At 46.3% G+C, this 20,910-nt stretch overlaps 1 protein-coding gene across 2 annotated transcripts in view; it reads right to left on the bottom strand.

Moving 5' to 3' along the window:
• The window catches only part of SLC25A6 (solute carrier family 25 member 6), a 34,049-nt gene extending 18,379 nt beyond the window's left edge, over positions 1-15,670 (bottom strand). Inside the window, exon 1 of one of the 2 annotated variants that reach the window (XM_033949120.1) lies at positions 15,420-15,670. In XM_033949120.1, the coding sequence (XP_033805011.1) occupies positions 15,420-15,527 (108 nt within the window). In that variant the 5' untranslated portion in view covers positions 15,528-15,670. The remainder of the gene's footprint in view (positions 1-15,419) is intronic. The other variant, XM_033949119.1, reaches the window with a different exon arrangement.
• Positions 15,671-20,910: the final 5,240 nt, after the last annotated feature.

Here is a 20,910-nt window from a genome sequence, read left to right as displayed (position 1 = left end):
AACCTTGGAGAGGTATCATGTGCGCTCTGGCCCAAGGAACAACATCTATGGTTTCCGCCATTGACCACAGACCTGCAGATGCCGTCACGCTTTGAGAGCCGTCCTCTGGAGCAGCTCCAAAAACAACTTCTGAAGCTTCAGTTTGTTTGGTTTTGGAAGAAACACTTGGCTCAAAACTGTGTCAGACAAGACTCCCAAGTACCCCAGGTGCTGAGTCAGTTCCAGCTGATTCTTCTTGAAGACAACTATGCAGCCAAAGTCCGGGAAGAATTGCACCACTCTCAAAACCACCAGCTCACCTTCCACCATGGACAGAGCTCTGATGAGCCAATCGTCCAAATATGGGTGCACATGAATCCCATCTTTGTGGCGGTAAACTACTTCCACAAGCCTGAAAGTACTTCTTGCCTTCAATTCACAAATTTTGATTATTTTATACCACAATGGTGTGCTCCGCATGACTCTCTCTATGTGATAGATCGGATACCCCAGATCCCTGAGGAAGGAGTGTTTCTCCGAAACACAGACCATGTTGGGTCCGTACTCCATGTATAAGAGAGCCGCTTTTTATGGATTAATATTTTATATAGACTTTTAATAAAGATTCCTGCACCTTGTGCGTTCTACTCTGCAGTCCTTTCTTTGTTTTTGGTGTTCGCCTTTTACTGCAGACCCGTTTGATGTTTCTTTGTTTTGACATTACTACCACTACCATCACCTTACTGAAGGTGAGGTGTCATGGCCAGGCCAAAGGGAAGCACAGACAACTGAAAATGTTGCTCCAGGACATAAAATAGCAAATACCTTCTGTGGACTGGGAGAATGGGAACCACTGGTGCTATGAATAACCGGTCTCCATACGAAAGTGCAGTACCTTAAGAGCCACACTGACCAACAGTTCTAAACTTAAAGTTCAGAATCAGTCTGCAGTCATCTGAGCCTCTCTTTGGCATGAGAGAGCATATAGTGTATCTGCCCGAGTACGTATCTGGGACCGGCTCTATGGACCGAAGAGACAGTAGCCTTTTCAATATAGCCTGAACTTTAAGGGCTCTCTCTGGCCAGCTGGAGATGTTAGAAAGCGGTTGGCAGAGGGATATACAACTTGATTTACGACGTTAATGTACAAATTAACGTCTAGAACTCAGTGGTCTGTGGCAATCTGAGACCAGACCGGCCAAAAGGCTGACAGCCTGCCCCCTATCTGGGGGAGCTCAGCCTCTGGCATCATTGTGCTTTCTTAATGGCTGGGGAGCAACAAGCGCTCGAGGCTTGCTGTCTCCTGCCTCCGCTGAATCTCTGACACAATCCCTGAAAGGATCTTTACGTCAATTAGCTTCCCAAACACATATGAAATCTTTGGGAGCCTCGAAAATTGCCACAACCCAATTTCTGGTCCATCTGGGGTCTGCTGTCTGGTAAGGACTTGGGGCAATGATCCATCACTCTGGCCATCAAGTCATCTAGGTCCTTGCCAAAGAACATCTGCCCTTGAAATGGAAGCCTGCTTTGTGTAGTTTTAGAGGTAGTTATCTCCTGCCCACTGTATGATCGAGAGCATCCGTCGGGCGGAGATATCATAGGCTGAAACCTTGCACATAATTCTGATAAGATCATACAGAGCATCAGCAATATAAAGCACCTCAGAGAGGAGAATTATCAGGTCAGATGTTCAAGACAGGCAAGTGCGACAAGCACATGCCACAACAGAAGATGCAGCTGCCACTTTAATCCCTAGGGCCAAAGCTTCAAAATGATGCTTGAGGAGCAAATCCACTTTGCAGTCCTATGGATCTTTTAACATCACCCCTCCATCACTAAGAAGATATAGTGACCTCCGACACCAGCGAATCCACTTGCAGGTGAACAAACAGCTGCTGGAAATCTGGCGCCATTGGATACAGCTGGGCCATAACCACACAAAGGGATCCCTCTGGCGACTCCCAGTGGTTAATGACCAGATCAGTAATGACTAGATGTGAGGGAGGTCTTCCACCTGATCCAGTGTCACTACTACCTCTTGACCATTGTCCTTCACGGAAGCAGGCTCTGCCAGGGAGACTTCATCCTGGGATAAAAGTGGCATGGAAATGGACTTACTATCTCCAGTATGTGACTGGTCCAAGTCTACATCCTTATCTAGTCGGGGGGCCTGTCAAGGAGAGAACCCCTGCACCTTTGATACCAATGGTGCACTGCTAACAGATGCCCTTGGCAGCTCAAATAAGCATTCCACATCAAGTTCACAAAATATGGCATGAAGCCTGGTACTGGGGGTCCCTCAGACCCTGGCTGGTACTCCTGGGCTCCGTGGCTGATATGTAACTACGCTTGGCCAATACAGATTCTGAGGGTCCTAGAAGGGGTTTCTTTCCCTGTGGATGCACCTCTTTCAGATTCACAGCCCTGGAGGACTAAGCCTGAGGATCCCACCCCTTCCAAGCGTACTCTGTTATAAGTGGGACATCCAGTGCAAATCTGGCATGATACAGGGGTAAAAGCGCCTGAGGAGGCAAAAATAAAAAAAATAAAAAAAATAAAAAAAAGATTGTTTAAAATCTAAGATGACCACTGCCAGAAAAATTTGCACCGAAAACGATCCGTGGAGACCTCCCTGAAGGAAATATTCACAGGGAAAGGGGTTTTGAGGTGGGGGCCTGGGCTCTGGAGACAGAACCCTTCAAAAATCAACTTTCCCCTCCAATTTTCCCCAATAGGCTTCAATAGCATGACATCACTGTGGCATGTGATGCTTGCATGCTTCAGCATAGGATTTCAGCTGGAATCAAAGGGAGAAGATATCTGCCACACAGATTCACTGGACAAACCTGGTCTTCTCGCTGCCAGTTGGACCAAACCTCAACACCTGGAAAAGCGTGCTACAAAATTGGGGGGGAGGGGGGAACCACACAACAGCTCACTGTTGGTCCCAGCCGAGTTGGGAAGGAGCCCACACAGCCTGCACTCAAGCTCCTGACTGAATCAGGGATGCAAGCTGCTATGCAGGGGATGACCCCTGAGCTCTAAAAAATACAAGAGGCTGGCTAGCTAGATAGGTGTCCCCGAGGGGCTGATCCTGCCAGCAGCAGACTTCTGTGCAAATCCACATCTTCTTCCAGAGGTTCCACCAAGTGGGAACCTCTAGGCACTGAGCCTCCAAAGATCACTAAGAAAAAATACCCCCCCCCCAAAAAAAAAAAGAACAACCCAAAAACAAAACACACTGCAGAGCAGAGCAAAAATGCTTCTGAACAATTTGCTTGTAGAAAACAAACTAAGGGGGCAGGAGCAGCTCCTTGAGAAGGAGAAGGAAATGGAAGACATGAGTGAGTTTTCTGCAAGATATAAAACCCAAGTGTTCAGGACTACTAGATACATTGCACTAGAAACAAGCATTCAATAAGTGAATATACTGGTGTGCTTTCTTCAAGTGGAATGAGCCATTAAATTGCAGCTTAAAATTAGTGTCAAGATGCGCCATTTATAAATGTTGCTTCCTAATAAAAAACAAACATACATACACCTTTGAAACTAACAAAGCTTAAAGGTCTAGATGTACTGTGTGGGTCTGCACTGATCCGACTTTTTGACCGATTCAGAAAGAGCTATTGATGCACTAAAGGGGGAGGGGAGGAGATATTTTGGGGGTGCCTAGCATGGGAGTGGGCCTTCGGTGGCAGAAGGGAATGGGCATCCCAGCTGCTGTATCGCTGCCGCGTCGGGGGTGGGTGGGTGAAAGTTGCATTAGCAGGAGGGAGTGGGCATCTCTCCTGCCAATTTTCATTAATGGGGGGTGCTTTTTTTTTCTAATGGGAAAGATATTGTGCAAGTGTTACATGCATAGCATCTATGCCCATTAAAAAAGTGATCACTTTTTTTTAGTGCATCATAAGCCATGTTAGAGCATCAATCGCTCTACTAGTTTACATGGCATTTTAATATTAATTAGCTTATTTGCAAGGTCAGATCGCAGAAACCACAGTTACTTACCATAACAGGTGTTATCCAGGGACAGCAGGCAACTATTCTCAAAATGTGGGTGACGTCATCCACGAAGCCCAGATGCAGACAGCTTCGCAAGCAGACTTGCTTGAAGAACCTTAGAAAGTTTGCAACTGCCATATTGCACATGTGCGAGTGCCTTCCCGCTCAACGCAGGGCGCGCGTCTCCTCATTTCAGATAACTGGCAGAGAAGCCAACCAGGGGAGGTGGGTGGGTTGTGAGAATAGCTGCCTGCTGTCCCTGGATAATATCTGTTACGATAAGTAACTGTGCTTTATCCCAGGACAATCAGACACCCTATTCTCAACATATGGGTGACCTCCAAGCTAACCAGAATGGGATAGTGGAAGTGTTGGCAATTCATGAGAATAAATTTTGTAACACTGCCTGGCCAAAATGGCATCCAGACAATAATGAGAGATGAAGGAATGAACCGAGGATCAAATTTCAGCTTTACAGATTTCCTCAATAGGAGTAGATCTAAGGAAAGCTATTGAAGCCACCATGGCTCTGATTTTATGGGCTGTTACTCAACTCTGTAGATGTAGTCAAGCCTGAGCATAGCAGAAAGAGATGCAAGCAGCTAACCAGTTGGAGATTGTGTGCTTGGAAATCGGATGTCACAACTTGTTTGGATCAAAGGAGATAAAAAGTTGAGGTGCAGATCTGTGTGGTTTAGTTCTTTGCAAGTAGAAAGCCAAAGCATGCTTACAATTCAGAGTATGAAGAGCTGTTTCTCCAGGTTGAGAATGAGGCTTTGGAAAAAACACTGGAAGTACAACGGATTGATTGAGATAAAATTCTGAAAGAATTTAGAATGAGTACAGAGGACCACCTTGTCATGATGGAATACTGTGAAAGGTGGGTCTGCAACTAAAGCTTGTAGCTCGCTGACCCTGCAAGCAGATGTGAGAACAAAGAGAAAAATCACTTTCCACGTGAGATATTTAAGATGAGCCGAAGCCATTGGTTCAAAATGAGGCTTCATCAATTGAGCAAGAACATTGAGATCCCAAACCACTGGAGGAGGTTTGAGAGGTGGTTTGACATTAAAAAGATCTTTCATAAATCTGGAAACCACAGGATGAGCAGAAAGGTGTTTCCCTTCGATAGGCTGATGAAAAGCAGCAATTGCACTGAGATGGACTCAAATGGATGTGGATTTGAGGCCTGATTAAGACAAATGGAACAGATAATCCAAAACTGAAGACAAGGAGGTAGATTGAGACTCCTTGTGATGGATGGTGCACCAAGCAGAAAATCTAGTCCATTTCTGATTGTAGCATTGTCTAGTGGTAGGCTTCCTAGAAGCCTCTAAAATGTCCTGTACAGATTGAGAAAACTGTAGAGTGGCAGTTAGGTTGAGAGGTACCAAGCTGTCAGGTGTAGAAACTACAGGTTGGGATGAAGTAGAGACCCCTGACTTTGTGTAAGCAGAGAGAGAAAAACTGGTGAAGTAGTGGCTCCCTGCTCCTGAGTTGAAGTAGAAGGGAGAATCAAGGTTGCCTGGGCCACCGAGGAGCTATCAGAATCATGGTGGCATGTTCCTGTTTGAGTTTGACAAGTGTCCTGAGAATGAGAGGGAATGGAGGGAACGCATAGAGAAACCGATTCGTCCATTCCAGGGGAAAAGCATCTGCCTCCAGTCGGTGAGTGGAGTATATCCTAGAGCAGAACTGAGGCAATTTGTTGTTGTGGGGAGACGCAAATAGGTCTATCTGAGAAGTTCCCCACTGAGAAAAAAATGTGATGAAGAGGCGAGGAATTGAGTGTCCATTCATGAGGTTGTAGAATACTACTCAATTTGTCCACCAGACAGTTTTTCTCTCCTTGAATGTAGATAGCTTTCAAGAAGGTGTTGTGAAGGATTGCCCAATTCCAAACCTTCAGAGCTTCCTGGCAAAGAAAGAGAGATCCTGTTCCTCCTTGCTTGCTGACATAGTACATGGTGTCTGTCCAAATAAGGACTACCTGGACGTGAAGAAGATGCTGAAAAGCTTTGAGAGCATTGAAGATTGCTCTGAGTTCCAACTGATTGATATGACACTGACGATCCATCTGGACCAATGGCCTTGAGTACGGAGACCATTGAGATGAGCCCCCCCAAGTGTAGATCGAAGAATCTGTTATGAGGACCTTCTGATGAGGGGATATTTGAAACAATAAACCTCTGGAGAGATTGGAAGACAGCATCTACCAGTGGAGAGTTTGTCTCAATGAAGGAGTCACTCTGATGTGTTGAGAGAGTGGGTCGAAAGCCTGAGCCCACTGAGATGGCAGGGTCCACTGAGGGATTCTGGGCTGAAGTCTGACAAAAGGAGTCACGTGAACTGTAGAGACCATGTGACCTAGGAGAACCATCATGGGTCTCGCTGATAGTATAATGAGGGATGACACTTTGTGACAAAGGTGAATGAGAGCATCCTGACGCTGTTGAGTGCTCTGAGATCCAAGATAGGGTGCAGATCGCCCGTCTTCTTCAGAACTAGGAAGTAACGGGAGTAAAACCCCCTGCTCTGCTGTTCCAAGGGAACTTCCTCGATGGCACAGAGATGAAGCAAAGCTTGAGCTTCCTGAAGAAGAAGGGTGGTCTGTGATGAATTGGAAGGATACTCTCTTGGAGGAAGATCTGGTGGAATCTGGAGGAAATGAAGAGAATATCCTTCCTTGAGGATAGACAGCATCCAGAGGTCTGATGTAATCATCTCCCAGCGGTGGTAAAAATGATGGAGACGACCTCCAATGGGAAGGGGAGAGAACAGAGGTAGAACGAATGAGGTTATGCTCTGTATTAGATGGTCAAAAAGGTTGAGAGGCCTTAGGCGCAGCAGGAGTCTGAGATTTTTGCTGCCTTTACTGCTGTTGTTGTGGTTGTTTCTTAGGAGGCGTCGTGTATAAGGATCTTCTCTCTGTGGAAAACGCCTCTGGTAAGATGGAAGAGGCCTGAAGCCTTTAGAGGTAGAAGGCTTAGACTTAGAACGAATGATGGAAGCAAACGATTTCTCATGTTCAGACAATCGATGGAGTCATCAAACAATTCATTGCCTTGACAAGGGATGTTGGCCAGATGATCTTGAAGATTGGGGTCCACGTCTACAGTGCGGAGCCAGGCAAGCCGGCACATTGCCACTGAGAAGGCAGTGACCCTCAAGGAAAGTTCAAATACATCATAGGAAGATTGAAGCAGATGCATGCGGAGTTGAGTCAGAGTGGTAATCACATGCTGAAACCCTGGAAGATACTGCTGAGGAATATGCTTGAAATAAGAAATGAAAACAAAATTGTAATTCAAAACTCTAGTTGCCATAAGAGAATTTTGAAAAAAAAGTCAACCAAACTTATCCATGGTCCTGCCCTCTCTTACAGGAGGGACAATAGCATAAACTTTGGCAGGATTGGTGCTTTTCAGAGAAGACTCCACGAGAAGGGACTGATTGGATAACTGAGATTTCTCAAAGCTCTTGCAGTGGACCATCCTGTAACGAGATTCCAGCTTTCCTGGTACAGCAGGAATGGAATAAGGTGTTTCAAGATACCGCTTGAAAGTTTGAGAAAGAAGTCTATTAATGGGCAATTTAAGAGACTCCGCTGGAGGACAAGAGACTCACTGAGAGAATGGATAGAATCCCTCACAGGAGAAGAAGTATAGGTGTAAGACTCTGGAGGTGGTGTCCTCGACTTCAGAATTGGAGGCCTTGAAGAATATCTGTGCCTCAATGGATGCCTCGACTGATGAGAAAAACAGTGCCTCGAACCAGGCAGGTCTCGCTGAGAGGAACATTGAGGAATCTTCACCCTATGCCTCAGAAAGGGCGACGTCTTATGCGAGGAAAGAGGGCTGGAGGCTGGAGATCAAGACACCAAAAGGGATTGAACTCCTTGTGTCGCGGTATCTCGAGGCACTGACAAGGACTCGGCTCTTTAAGTAGCATGCTTATGCTCCAGATGAGACACTTTTAAAGACTCGACTCCTTGCATAGAGTGTGTAGAATCCTCTTGAGGCACTCCCAAGGACACAACTCCTTGCATAGAGTGAGTAGATTCAGCTCGAAGCACTGCCAAGGACTCGACTCCTTGTGATACTGCTAAGTGCTCAGACTGGACTGCAGGATGTAAAGTCGAGGTAGGAGTATGTTTGGCAAACATATTACCAAACTGGCGATCCAAAATGATCTGAATCATAGCCTCCAAATGTGACACAGAGATTTGAGGATCTGGTACATTTGGTGTGGCTATAGTCTCTGAGGAAGAGGAGGAAGAACGACTCTTCAACTTTGAGACATTGTTCTTGGGCAGCTTGATAACCACTGCTGGTACCTGACCTGGCAGCAAGGCAAGCATCTTGTCAGAAGAAGACTTAGCAGATTTGCTCGAGGCTGAGGACCTGCCGAACGAGGAGGGTTTGATTAAGGTAGAGGCCGAGGCAGAAGGTGGAACCCCTGTGAGAAGCTTGACTGGATTCAAGGTTGAGACCGGAGAAAGTAGATCGATACTGCCAAAGAGTTTTTCCACCTGAACTCGATGACGTTTGAGGGCTCGAGGTTGAAGGGTAGCACAGCGGGCACACGACTCCGGATGATGGTCAGGTCCCAAACACTGAACACACCACCTATGTGGGTCAGTGAGGGAGATTGCACCCTGGCAACGGCTACACTTCTTGAAGCCTATGACCGGCCGGGACATTAACGGAAAAATAGCCTCAGCGAGATCAAAGCCTGCAGGCTGAGGCCACGAGGCAGACCATGCCTTGACACAAAAGAAAAATAAAATTAAGGGGTTTCTTTTTGTTTTTTTTAAAATGAGAACGTGCAAAGAAACACAGCGACCCTGTAAAAAAATAAAACACGAGCCACGGTGAGAGAAGGCACGAAGTAAAACTGAGTCTAGAGCAGAGCGTCGAATTAGGACTTCTTGGCTCTGCAGAAAACTGAGAAGACACACACCCTGCGTCGGATGGGAAGGCACTCGCACATGCGCAGTGCAGCAGTTGCGAACTTTCCAAAGTTCTTCAAGCAAGTCTGCTTGCGAAGCTATCTGCATCCGGGCACCGTGGATGACGTCACCCACATGTTGAGAATAGGCTGCCTGCTTGTCCTAGGATAATGAGCGATTGAGCAGAAAACCCAGTGGTGAGCCTTTTCTGCATTGGGTTGGCAAATGCGATTTTCACTAAAGCTGTTAAAATAAGTTTAGCGATGATCGTTGGCTTTAGTGCATCTGGCCCCAAGTTATCTATAAATCAGTAGGTGTTCCTTACAGTTAGGACATGAATCTTAAAAGTTTAAGAGGTATGAATAAATTTCACCTTGATTTTCTGCTACGCAAATCCAGACCAATAGACTGTCCTCCTACCAGCAGATGGAGACGGCTATACTGAACATCTCTGATTTAAGAGCTGTTGGAGCCTGGAACTCTTTATTATGCTTGTAGAATGGGACAAATACAACTATACATCAAACCTGTACCCCAAACCCAAAAGGTATCTAGGGAAACATTTTTCAACCGATGTGCTGCAGCAGATTCGTGTGCCATGAGAACTCGGCCAGCTTAATTTGTGCCGAAATGAAGTACATTTTCTTGTTTCTAGCAGTCGGCAAGAACAGTAATTCATACAGCCTGCTCACTCCTACCACAGAGACTTCTCTCTGACTCAACTTCCCACTTCTGCATAGATAGGACGCTTTAGAGTGAAGGTGCTGGGGTTGGTGTGAGCAGGCTGTATAAATAGTTGCTCCCAATTGCTAGAAACAAGAAAACTTTTAAAGAGGTTCATTGTGGGGGGGAGGCATATCAAGAGACAAGGGGAGATGCCTGGTCACCGGATGGAGAGGGGACAAGAGAGAGAGATGCTGGAGTATTTGTGGAGGAAGGTAGGGAGAGAACAGAAGGTAAAATGCTGGATCATGTGTGGGGATAAGTCTTGCCAATTTTAGCACTGCATAAGTGTGCTGTGGCTCAAGAAAGGTTGAAAATCTCTGATCTCAACTTAACCCTCACTCGCACCATATTTTTTTAAAAATAAGTTCTGGTGTTTAGTGACCTCCTCACCACTCCCCCAGGCCCCGAAGACACCTGTACCTTCAAAACAATCTCAAATGTATTCCAACACCCTGTCCTGGATGACCACCTGCTTATCAGGTTTCCAGGATAGCCCTAATGAATAATGGGGCAGATATGCATATTCATTAAGGTTATCCCGAAAACCCAACTTGCTGGTGGTCCTCCAGGACAGGGTTGGAAACCACTGCCCTAGGTGAACCTTCATCCAGGCTACTCTCCCTCCACTACCTTCCTGGTCTTCAGCATCTCTTCCTCCAATCCACTCCTGGTCTCCAGCATTTCTCTTTTCCACCTCCGTAGTGGAGGAAGGGAAGGAACAAGAAGGAACCTGGATACAAAATACAAATGCAATGCCACCGCAGATAGCTTCTTAGCACAGTGATTCCCAATCCTGTCCTGGAGGACCACCAGCCAGTCAGGTTTTCAGGATAGCCCTAATGAATATGCATGAAAGAGATTTGCATGTAATGAAGATGATAGGAATGCAGATCTGCCACATGCATATTTATAAGGGCTATCCCAAAAATCTTAACAGGACAGGGTTGAGGACCACTATCTTAGCAGATGGCCCAGCACTGACTGCCTTTTGAAAGAGGCAAGAATGATGCCCACTTGCCCCTGCAACACCATGTTGAAAAATGGCAGTGCCTCTCCAACCCTATGATGCATCCCAAGATACACTGAACAGGGTCCACCTGCCCAATATAGAAATGACTCCCTTATTTGGTACTTTGAATACTTCCTATCAAAATAAAGGAAAAATTACCTTGTTTATCAAAACTAACCTGCTTTTTACACCCTAAGAGATTTCAAGATGGTGGCACAGAGGCCCAAGCGAGTAGGCATCGCTCTTGCCTCTTGCAAAGCATAGGGATCTAGGGATGCCATTAGAACATAACCACCACCATACTGGGTCATACCAATGGTCCATCTAGCCCAGGGGTAGGCAATTCTGTTCTTCGAGAGCCAAAGCCAGGTTTTTAGGATATCCACAATGAATATGTATGAGATGGATTTGCATGCACTGCCTCCTTGAGATGCAAATCTATCTCATGCATATTTATTGTGGGTATCCTGAAAACCTGACCTGGCTCCAGCTCTCAAGGACCGGAATTGCCTACCCCTAAGCCCAGGGGTTCCCAAAATGGGGTGCAAGATGGAATTTCAGGGGGTGTACCAATAAATAGTTTGTAACCCTTAGAGACGAGTCATCACTCAGCTAGTGGCCAATGTGCCTTGAGCAATGGTAGAGATATTACTTTTGTAAGTGGTATGGGGGTATAGAAAAGTTTGGAATAGTAAGTGGTTTGGAAACCACTTATCTAATCCATTTTCTAACAGTCTAGGTCACAGTACCTGGCAGAAACCCAAATACTGTAGTAGTGAAAACTTCATGGGGGTGGGTTTCTGACAGAGCTCAGAAAGAGGCGTTTGAACAACGGATTTGAAAACCAGCAATTATCTATATGTGTTAATACTGAAAAGGGTTTTTTCCTGCCACTTATCTGACTGCAGGAGGATTGTATCTAATTTATGAAAGTTACATAGCTGAGTATGCAGAGGGATGGGTAATTCCATATGCAAATCATGCACTGAGGGATGAACACTCAAACACTTGGGGTGAAATGTTATGCACATTAAGATCTTATATAATGAATGGGAATAAAGCTTGTGGGCTCAAATGAATATGGGGATGCGAGCTTAGAAAATCTGAGCCAGAATAACAGAAGTGGATATCTACTCCCCACTAGTTCAGAAGGGAAAAGACATAGTAGGGATAACAAAGCTAGCATGCTAAAGGAGAATCTAGAATCTATGAATTTGTACTGCATAAAGCAGGGGTCTCCAAAGTCCCTCCTCGAGGGCCGAATCCAGTCAGGTTTTTGGGATTTCCCCAATGAATATGCATTTGATCTATGTGCATGTACTGCTTTCAATGCATATTCATTGGGGAAATCCCGAAAACCTGACTGGATTCGGCCCTCGAGAAGAGACTTTGGAGACCCCTGGCATAAAGTCTTATCTATGCATTATACTGATTTGGGAGGTTGCTTCCTGGATGGGAAATTATCACTAGTTGACACAGAGCTCTTTTTAGAGCTGGTATGCTGTGTACCAGAAGTGTACCACTAGGGGCACTCTTGAAGAAATGGATCAGCAGCCCTTCAAAGCAGAGAGCTCAGGGCAGAAGACCAGCAGGCCTTCGGAGCTAGACTCAAGGTAAGCAGCCTTTGGGAGCAACTCAGGGTAGAGAGCTGCACAGGAACAGGGACGAGAGCTGCAAAGGAACAGGGATGATAGGAATCCTGTGGGATTCCCCACTTCCAGGGTCACGGGGATCCCACGGTGTTTGCGACACCTCGAGGGGGGGGTCGAATGTTACCTCAGAAGTGTGCCTCCTTTTCCTGCTCTCCAGCTGTACTTGTCCCTCCACAATGCAGCATACAGTGCACCCAGCATGCTACCCGCAGCTGACCCAGAAGCCTTCTCTCCAACGTCAGAGGGAAGGCTTCTGGGTCAGCCATGTGCAGCATGTAGGGCTTGTGGCCCTGTGAAGAAGTGTAGCTGGAAGGCAGGAAGAAGGTGGCTGACTTGGAGGGCTCCGGTAGTCTTGCGGGAAGGGTCATGAAAGTAATTGGGCCACAGAAGGGAGGAAGGGAGCACATTGGAATAAGGATGGGAGAGAGAGGGGGCATGAACTTGTGTTAAAGGAGGGAGTGCATTGGGACATGGGAGGGGCATGAACTTGGAACAAAGGCTGGAAGGAGGGAGGGAGCACAAACTTGGGACACAAGGGAATGAGGGAACGTATTTGGACACAGAAGGAAAAAAGAAGGCATGAACTTGGGATAGAGAAAGGAGAGAGGAAGGGGGCCTGAACTTGGGACCAAGGATGGAGGGAGGGAGAGAGAGATGTTGAGGTAGGGGAGGGAACAGAAAGGGAGAATTGTTGGGCATGGGTGTGTGAGTGAGAAGGAAAGACATGGGGTACACGGGGAATGGAAGAAAGAAGAATTTTTGGGCACAGGGAGTGAGAGGAGCGAGGTAGAGATGTATGGGGAAAAGAAAGATGAGAGGGAGAAATGTTGGATATGATGGTGGAGAGGGAACAGTGGGATAGATTGAAAGGGATGCAAGAGGGAGGGATGCTGGACATGGTGGTGGAGGGAATGTGGATAGAGATGTGGTATGGTGCTAGAGAGGAGTGATAGGAGAAAGATTGGGTATTAGGCTGGTGGGCAGGGATGAAAGATGCTACACATGGTCCACGGGAGAGTGAAAAATGTTGGATGGGGCAGTAGAAGGGATGCGAGAGATGCACACTGGATCCCTCTCCCCACTCCCTTTGCAGCAAGAGAGGGAACGAGAGAAAGATGATAGAGAGAGGAAGACATGTTGCACTTCGGGGTGGAAGAGACAGGAAGAAATACTGTGCAGGAGTAGGGAGGGAAAAAAAGGGAGAATGATCCAGGATAGAAGGGAGTGAGGATGCTGTACAATGGGAAAGAAGAGAGAAATGCTGGACCATGGTAGGAGGAACCAATGGACAGCAACCACTTGAAGAAGAATTTGCGCAAGACAGGAAAGCAGAAAAAAAGAGAAACTGGGACAACTTAATGGAGAAATAAAGCTCCAGACAACAAGGTAAAAAGGAATTTATTGACTGAAATATGTTAGCTTTGGGAAATCTATATAGGAGATGTTTTTGTATTGTATTCAAAAGAAAAGGAAATGCATTTCTGGTTTTATTTCTCCAATGCTGAAGTACTTGCTGACCCTTGCTGTAGCTGGTGGGGATCCCTAAGCACCGCCAGCTGAGGACCTCCTCCAAAGACAGCCAAAACGCACCTCCACCAAGTGCAGCAGTCGCTGGCAGCATCTGAGCCACTGAAGTGCCAGCATCTGTGACTCAGGGACACTACTGCTGCCTACCAAGCTTGGCAAAAGGGATCACCAGCCATCTTCAGAGGAAGTCCTCAGTTGACATAGCTTTAGGTCCTCATCAGCTGGAGTATTTATATTAGAGGCTCTGGCAGAAACCTGTTCACAAAGTATGTATTCTCCCCAATTAGTGTTCAAAATTAATAAAGACAACACCCACCTACCCTTAAGAGCGTCTGTGGATTGGGTGAGAATTTGGGGACTGAGTGAACATGGATTGGAAAGGAGGGATCTAGGTACATGGTCATGCCCACCTAGTAACTTAAGCTAAGAAGCTTTGGAGAAGCCTACAATTATGCTGTTGGCAATCAGACAAGAAAGGGGCTAAAAGGTTGGAAATGCTGGATTTGAACTGAGAGTTAAAGGTTTGAGAGACTATAAACAGAGTGTTTGAATATCTGAATAGTATTCGAACGTTGTTAAATTATCGCACTAGTGTTGGTTTTAAGTATGGGAGTACTGGAATTGTTAAAAGCTATTCCTGACAATTTGTTTATCGATTAGGCCTATGTACACAATGCAAATAAATCAGTTTAATTTATTAGCCAACCTTGTTCACAGAGGTTTTTTGGATTTTTCCTGGGAGAAGAGTTTTCCCCAGGTGGAGCCACTGAGGGCTGAGTGAGGGACCGATAGAAACTGCCTTCAGGGGACTTCAGCCAGGTCAGGCCCTGGACCCAAGCCACATTTCATGCTACTGATCCAAGGCAAGCACCAAGGACATTTTCAAGTCAGAGAAGAGATACTTCTAGATGCAAGGGCATTTTTTGAAGAGGTACTGCTGCAGCAAAATATGAGGGATTAGGGTACATGGGGAGGAGGAATCAGGTCAGCTGCTGGGGGTGGGGGGCACTTAGATGGGACCAGTGTCGTTTTTAAAAATTTAAAACCTCTCCCTTTCTGCCAATGTCTAAATTAATCACTGCTCATGCATTAACAGAAAGGGTGATTTTTATAAGTGCTACTGATTATTTTATGTGCATGCTCATAACGTCGCGAAGTTCCCGGTAGAAACCATGTGATCAGCAACTCTAATCCACGGCTTTTTTTTTTTACACCAAACCCCCCCACGTACTTATCGTGGCCACACTTCGCGCGCCGCAACGACCACCAACTCTGCGGGCAGGCTGCCTCTAGGTCACCGCACGTCACGTGACAGCATCAGAGCTCGGGTCACCGCAGCACTTAGGAGATAACTACGATAGCGAGACCTCCCACCACCCGAGCACTGACAAGAGCCCGAACCGCATCCTCTCCACCCCCCTTCAGTAGCGTGGGAAAAGAACAGGGAACGCGCAAAGCGAGCACCGTTATTTGCGCGCACGCGCCGGTAGCCACAGCAACGGCAATTAGCCAGCTCACGCGCCGCACTCTCTTCGCCCCACAGCCGCACAGAGAAAAAACGGTCGCCTACCTGCAGCAGCAGCTTTACTCTCTCGATAGGAGCCACAGCGGTTTTGGAGATAGCAGCTGCCACACCGCCAGCCAGAAAATCTTTGGCGAAGGAGACGGCCTGATCCATATCTTACCGGTCCTTTTTTTTTTTTCCTGCCCCCTCCGCTCAACGTAAGTAGAAAAGGACCAGGCAACCGTAGTTTCACCACCTAAATCTAACCTGCCCTTCACAGACCCGGAGGACGCAACACCATCAACGCGTGAGCTAAGCGGCGGGAGCCCCGCCCTCTGCGACCCGCTTGCCTTTCCTATTGGTGAAGCTGGGAGGTGCAGGGGGGTGGGGGGGGCGAGCCACCTGCCGGCGGGGGCGGGGCGAATCTGATGGGGGGTGCTGCTTAGTTTTCGTGCTCGGGTGCTGTTACGTCTTATTCATTCAATTTTCTATACCGTTCTTCCAGGAGAGCTCAGAACGGCTTACATGAGTTTATTCAGGTACTCAAACATTTTTCCCTATCTGTCCCGATGGGCTCACAATCTAATGTACCAGTCTCATTCTGGCATGCTGTCTTTATTACATTGATGTCTTCTATCCGCCAATACCTTTCAGTTCTAGGCGGTTTACAACAAGAAATTAGCTTTGGCATTCCCAGGGAGATTGCAAGGTTAGAAACATAGACATAGACGGCAGATAAGGGCCACGGCCCATCCAGTCTGCCCACCCCAATGACCCTCCCTATCTAGCTATCTCACCTTTATATTGTTTCTGTTTCTGAACTGACCCGTACAATTTTCTAAGACTGACGGTATTGCAAATCTGGGGCAGAAATAATTGTGAGGTGCAGGGGAGAGAGAGATATAGAGATCTCAAGACATTGGCCTATAGCTGTACCTACATTGTACAGTGTATTACAAATATTGTATAACATATTACCCCTTTCCTTTCAGGCATTACTGTTTTCTTTATCTTTTCTTTTACATATAGTTCACACCTTTTACTTCTTAGACACATTAGTTTAAATTATGATCCCTACATATAAGTGGTTCTATTATTTTCGATGTTAACATTTGTCTTCTTCCTTGTTGTATCTATTTTCTGTAACCGCATTGAACCGAAAGGCATATTGCGGTATGTAAATAAAGAGATATGTTATTGGCCAAGGAAGATAAGGGGCTGGAAGATAAGGGAAATGCAGGGCTAGGGTGGCAAGTCAAATGCGCGCGGACAATTGTGCTAAGACAATTCAGCGTAAGACACTTGCACGCAAGACAATTGAGCGCAACCAGATGTGAGCGCAAGACAATTGAGCGTAACAACAATTGCGCACAAGACAACTTAGCTTCGGAAATTGTGCGCAGCGAACTACAACACATGCGCAGGAAATTTTAATAACACAATCGCGCAAGACGTTAGGATGTAAGATACGTCATTGTCATACGTGACTGTGTTTTGCAAGTGCATTTTTATCACTATGGTTACCTAGCCTCTGGCTCTTGATAACACATATCCTCCTATCCCAGGAATCTCCTGCTAAAGAAACTCAGGGCTGAGATTTCCTTCCTTCCATTTAGCATAGTTACTCACCTGTAGCAGATGTTTTCTGAGGACAGCAGGTAGATATTCTCACATATGGCACGGATCCTGGCATGGACATGTACCAAAGTATACTGTTACTTTAAAAACTTTAGCACTGCCCATACCGCACATGTGCCTTCCCTCCTGACGTTGGCTTGCAGAACCTTCAGTTCCATCTAAAAGCTAAGGAACCAGCTAGGGGAGGTGGGTGGGTTGTGAGAATATTTACCTGCTGTCCTTGGAGAATACCTGCTACAGGTAACTATGCTTTCTTAGAGAAGGCCAATGGACAAACGGTGTTTCAATTGGCTGCAAATTTGGATATCAACTATGGATCTGCATTTGCCATAATACATGATGGCTTGAGATACAGGAAAGTCTGTGCATAATGGGTTCCCAAACAGCTTCCTGATCTGCACAAGCAACAGCATTTGGAGGTTGTGACCCAGTTCCTAAGACGGTGAGTAGTAGTTCTGGGTATTCTGGAGAGAATTGTCACCAGTGACGAGAAATGGGTGTATCATTGCAACCTGGAAAGCAAAACACAAAGCATGAAGTGGAGACATCTGTCTTCTCCAGGGAAGAAGAAATTCAAACATCAGCCCTCCAAGAAAATCATGTTAATCTTCTTTTGGACATGACAGGCCTATTGTGGTTCATTTTCAAGTGCACGGGCAAACAATGAACAGTGAAGATTACTGTGCATTGCTGTGAAATGAACTTAAACCTGCAATTCACAGCAAAAGAAGAAGAATGTTATCCAAAACAGTCTTGTTGCACCATGAAATTGCACGTCCTCATATAGCAGAAGAGACAGTGCAACAGTTGGATTTGAATGTCTTCCACATCCTTCTTACAGCCCAGATCTGGTGCCTTGCAATCATGCTGCAAGGTCACAGAGTCACCTCTGGTTTTGTGAGCAGCCGAAAAATTTCTTCTCTGCAGGAATACAGAAGCTAGTTGAACAATACAACAAATACATCGTCTTGCATGGGGACTGTGTGGAAAAGTGATATGTTCAATTGCTCAAAGTTACTTTTATTAAAGCAGTTAAATGTATTTTGCTTTTACTTTTAATTTAACCTTCTATCTAATATCAAAAATAGACCACTGCTTAGGTAGGATTCCAATTTTGTGGAATATCCTATATTTGGAGCTGAAATTGGAACCTGGATATTTACATTTTCAGAAGTGTTTAACCATGTGTTTTGTTTTTCTTAAACTTAGGTATGATTTGTGAAAGTTGGTCTTCTAATCCTATATAATAAAATCCTAGCCGCGCATGCGCACTTCTATCTGCGTGCTTCCATGATCCGTAGGTTTGTGGCCGCAGGAGTGCGCATGTGGAGTCCCCAGCCTTACACATACCTACACTCGCCGGCAGGACTCGCCACCAGCGCTGGATTACCTGCTCTACAAAGATGGGGGTCGTAGGAGGCCCAAAATCGCCCAAACTCACAGCCACATATTGGCACAAACCTCCCTCCAGCGTTGGCAGCCGCAGCACGCTAAACAGGCTGCTTTGCGGCTTTCTCCTGCCAATCCAATAACTTCCTCCCTTATGTGCTTGATGTTAGGACTATCCTCTCAGACGTTAAATTTAAACCAAACTCAAATTGGCAAAAGACTATACTTCCAGTGAGTGTGAAAGACCCGATATGGGGTGTCAGATATGACCAATAAAAGCAGAATGCTTCAACGGTCTGTCAATTCTTCATACATCCCCAATCGTTATGACTTAGTGATGTCTTTATATATTTTTTCAGTATAATTTATACTTTTTATACTCTTTATACTTTTTATTAAAAAAAAAAAAATTTTTCTTTTTACGTTTTTCCGTGCATATATCTTAAAAATATGTTAAATTTAAAGAACTTATCTTCGTTCCATTATGGGTGATAGTAGTGATTAACTTGTGTTCCTGCATTCAAGTCAACGCTCCCCTCTGCCAACGCGTTTCGCTGATCTTTATCAAGGCTGGGGGCTCTGCATAGTTGTAACTTCCTAGTTGTGCTGACAGCACAACCCATAATGGAACGAAGATAAGTTCTTTAAATTTAACATATTTTTAAGATATATGCACGGAAAAATGTAAAAAGAAATTTTTTTTTTTTAATAAAAAGTATAAAGAGTATAAAAAGTATAAATTATACTGAAAAAATATATAAAGACATCACTAAGTCATAACGATTGGGGATGTATGAAGAATTGACAGACCGTTGAAGCGTTCTGCTTTTATTGGTCATATCTGACACCCCATATCGGGTCTTTCACACTCACTGGAAGTATAGTCTGATGTTAGGACTGGCTTTGCAACAGTATTTTGAAATATTGTAATACTTTTATTATGTTATTCCCCACCTTAATGTAAGCATCTGTTTAAATGAAATTATTACTTTATAATGTGTATCTGGAAGTGGAGGAAATCTGTGCTGCTGTTAAAACAACATATTTAATGATGTGCTTTTATAATCCCAGTCTTGGATAGGAGTTTCTATAGTCTTATAGGAGGTTCTATGGTTCTTATAAGTACCTAGCGATTCTTCTGCCTGCTGCTTATAGGCAGTATTCTTTTCCCCTCTCCCAATCTTTGGTATGTCCCATCTTCCTGCAGCCTGAGCTCAGTTGAAAGGGCAGTAGCATTAGTGACTTGGTGATTTATTTATTTTTTTTCCTTTCTCTCTCTCTTCCTTTTTGTTCTTTTCTCTTTTTCCCCTTTCTCTTTCTTCCTCGGAAAGTTCATTTTCTGATTCTTTGGTGCTCATCAGAGGAGAGGAGCGGTGGGGTGGGAGGGATCTGGGGTTTGGGATATTATTGCTATACAGCTTTTGGTGCACCTGTGTGTTCTTTGTTATATTCATTGCCTTTCTTTCTTTGCCTCTGCTGTGCTCCATAAACCAATTGTTTCCTGTACACATGTCAATTGGACTATGGGAGATCAGCTCTGTATTTTTTCACACCATTTTTATTGGTATTATGGTCATTTCTTTCACCTTTGTCCTTTGCTACTCTGTCTGTTAGACCTATTTTTTTCTAATAAAAAAGACTTACCGTATTTTCACGTATATAACGCGCGCGTTATACGCGTTTTTACCTACCGCGCATACCCCTCGCGCGTTATATGCGTGAGCGCGGTATACAAAAGTTTTAAAACATAGTTCCCACCCCGCCCGATTCACCCCCCCAGCAGGACCACTCGCACCCCCACCCCGAACGACCACTCGCACGCGCTCCCACCCGCACCCGCATCCACGATCGGAGCAAGAGGGAGCCCAAGCCCTCTTGCCCGGCCGACTCCCCGACGTCCGATACATCCCCCCCCCGGCAGGACCACTCGCACCCCCACCCCGAACGACCGCTCGCACGCGCTCCCACCCGCACCCGCATCCACGATCGGAGCAAGAGGGAGCCCAAGCCCTCTTGCCCGGCCGACTCCCCGACCTCCGATACATCCCCCCCCCGGCAGGACCACTCGCACCCCCACCCCGAAGGACCGCCGACTTCCCGACAATATCGGGCCAGAAGGGAGCCCAAACCCTCCTGGCCACGGCGACCCCCTAACCCCACCCCGCACTACATTACGGGCAGGAGGGATCCCAGGCCCTCCTGCCCTCGACGCAAACCCCCCTCCCCCCCAACGACCGTCCCCCCCCAAGAACCTCCGACCGCCCCCCAGCCGACCCGCGATCCCCCTGGCGACCCCCACGACCCCCCCACCCCCCTTCCCCGTACCTTTGGTAGTTGGCCGGACAGACGGGAGCCAAACCCGCCTGTCCGGCAGGCAGCCAACGAAGGAATGAGGCCGGATTGGCCCATCCATCCTAAAGCTCCGCCTACTGGTGGGGCCTAAGGCGCGTGGGCCAATCAGAATAGGCCCTGGAGCCTTAGGTCCCACCTGGGGGCGCGGCCTGAGGCACATGGGCCCAACCCGACCATG

This window comes from Geotrypetes seraphini, chromosome 6 (genome assembly GCF_902459505.1).
Source record: "Geotrypetes seraphini chromosome 6, aGeoSer1.1, whole genome shotgun sequence".
NCBI lineage: Eukaryota > Metazoa > Chordata > Amphibia > Gymnophiona > Dermophiidae > Geotrypetes > Geotrypetes seraphini.
This window is presented reverse-complemented; position numbering and strand designations above follow the sequence as displayed.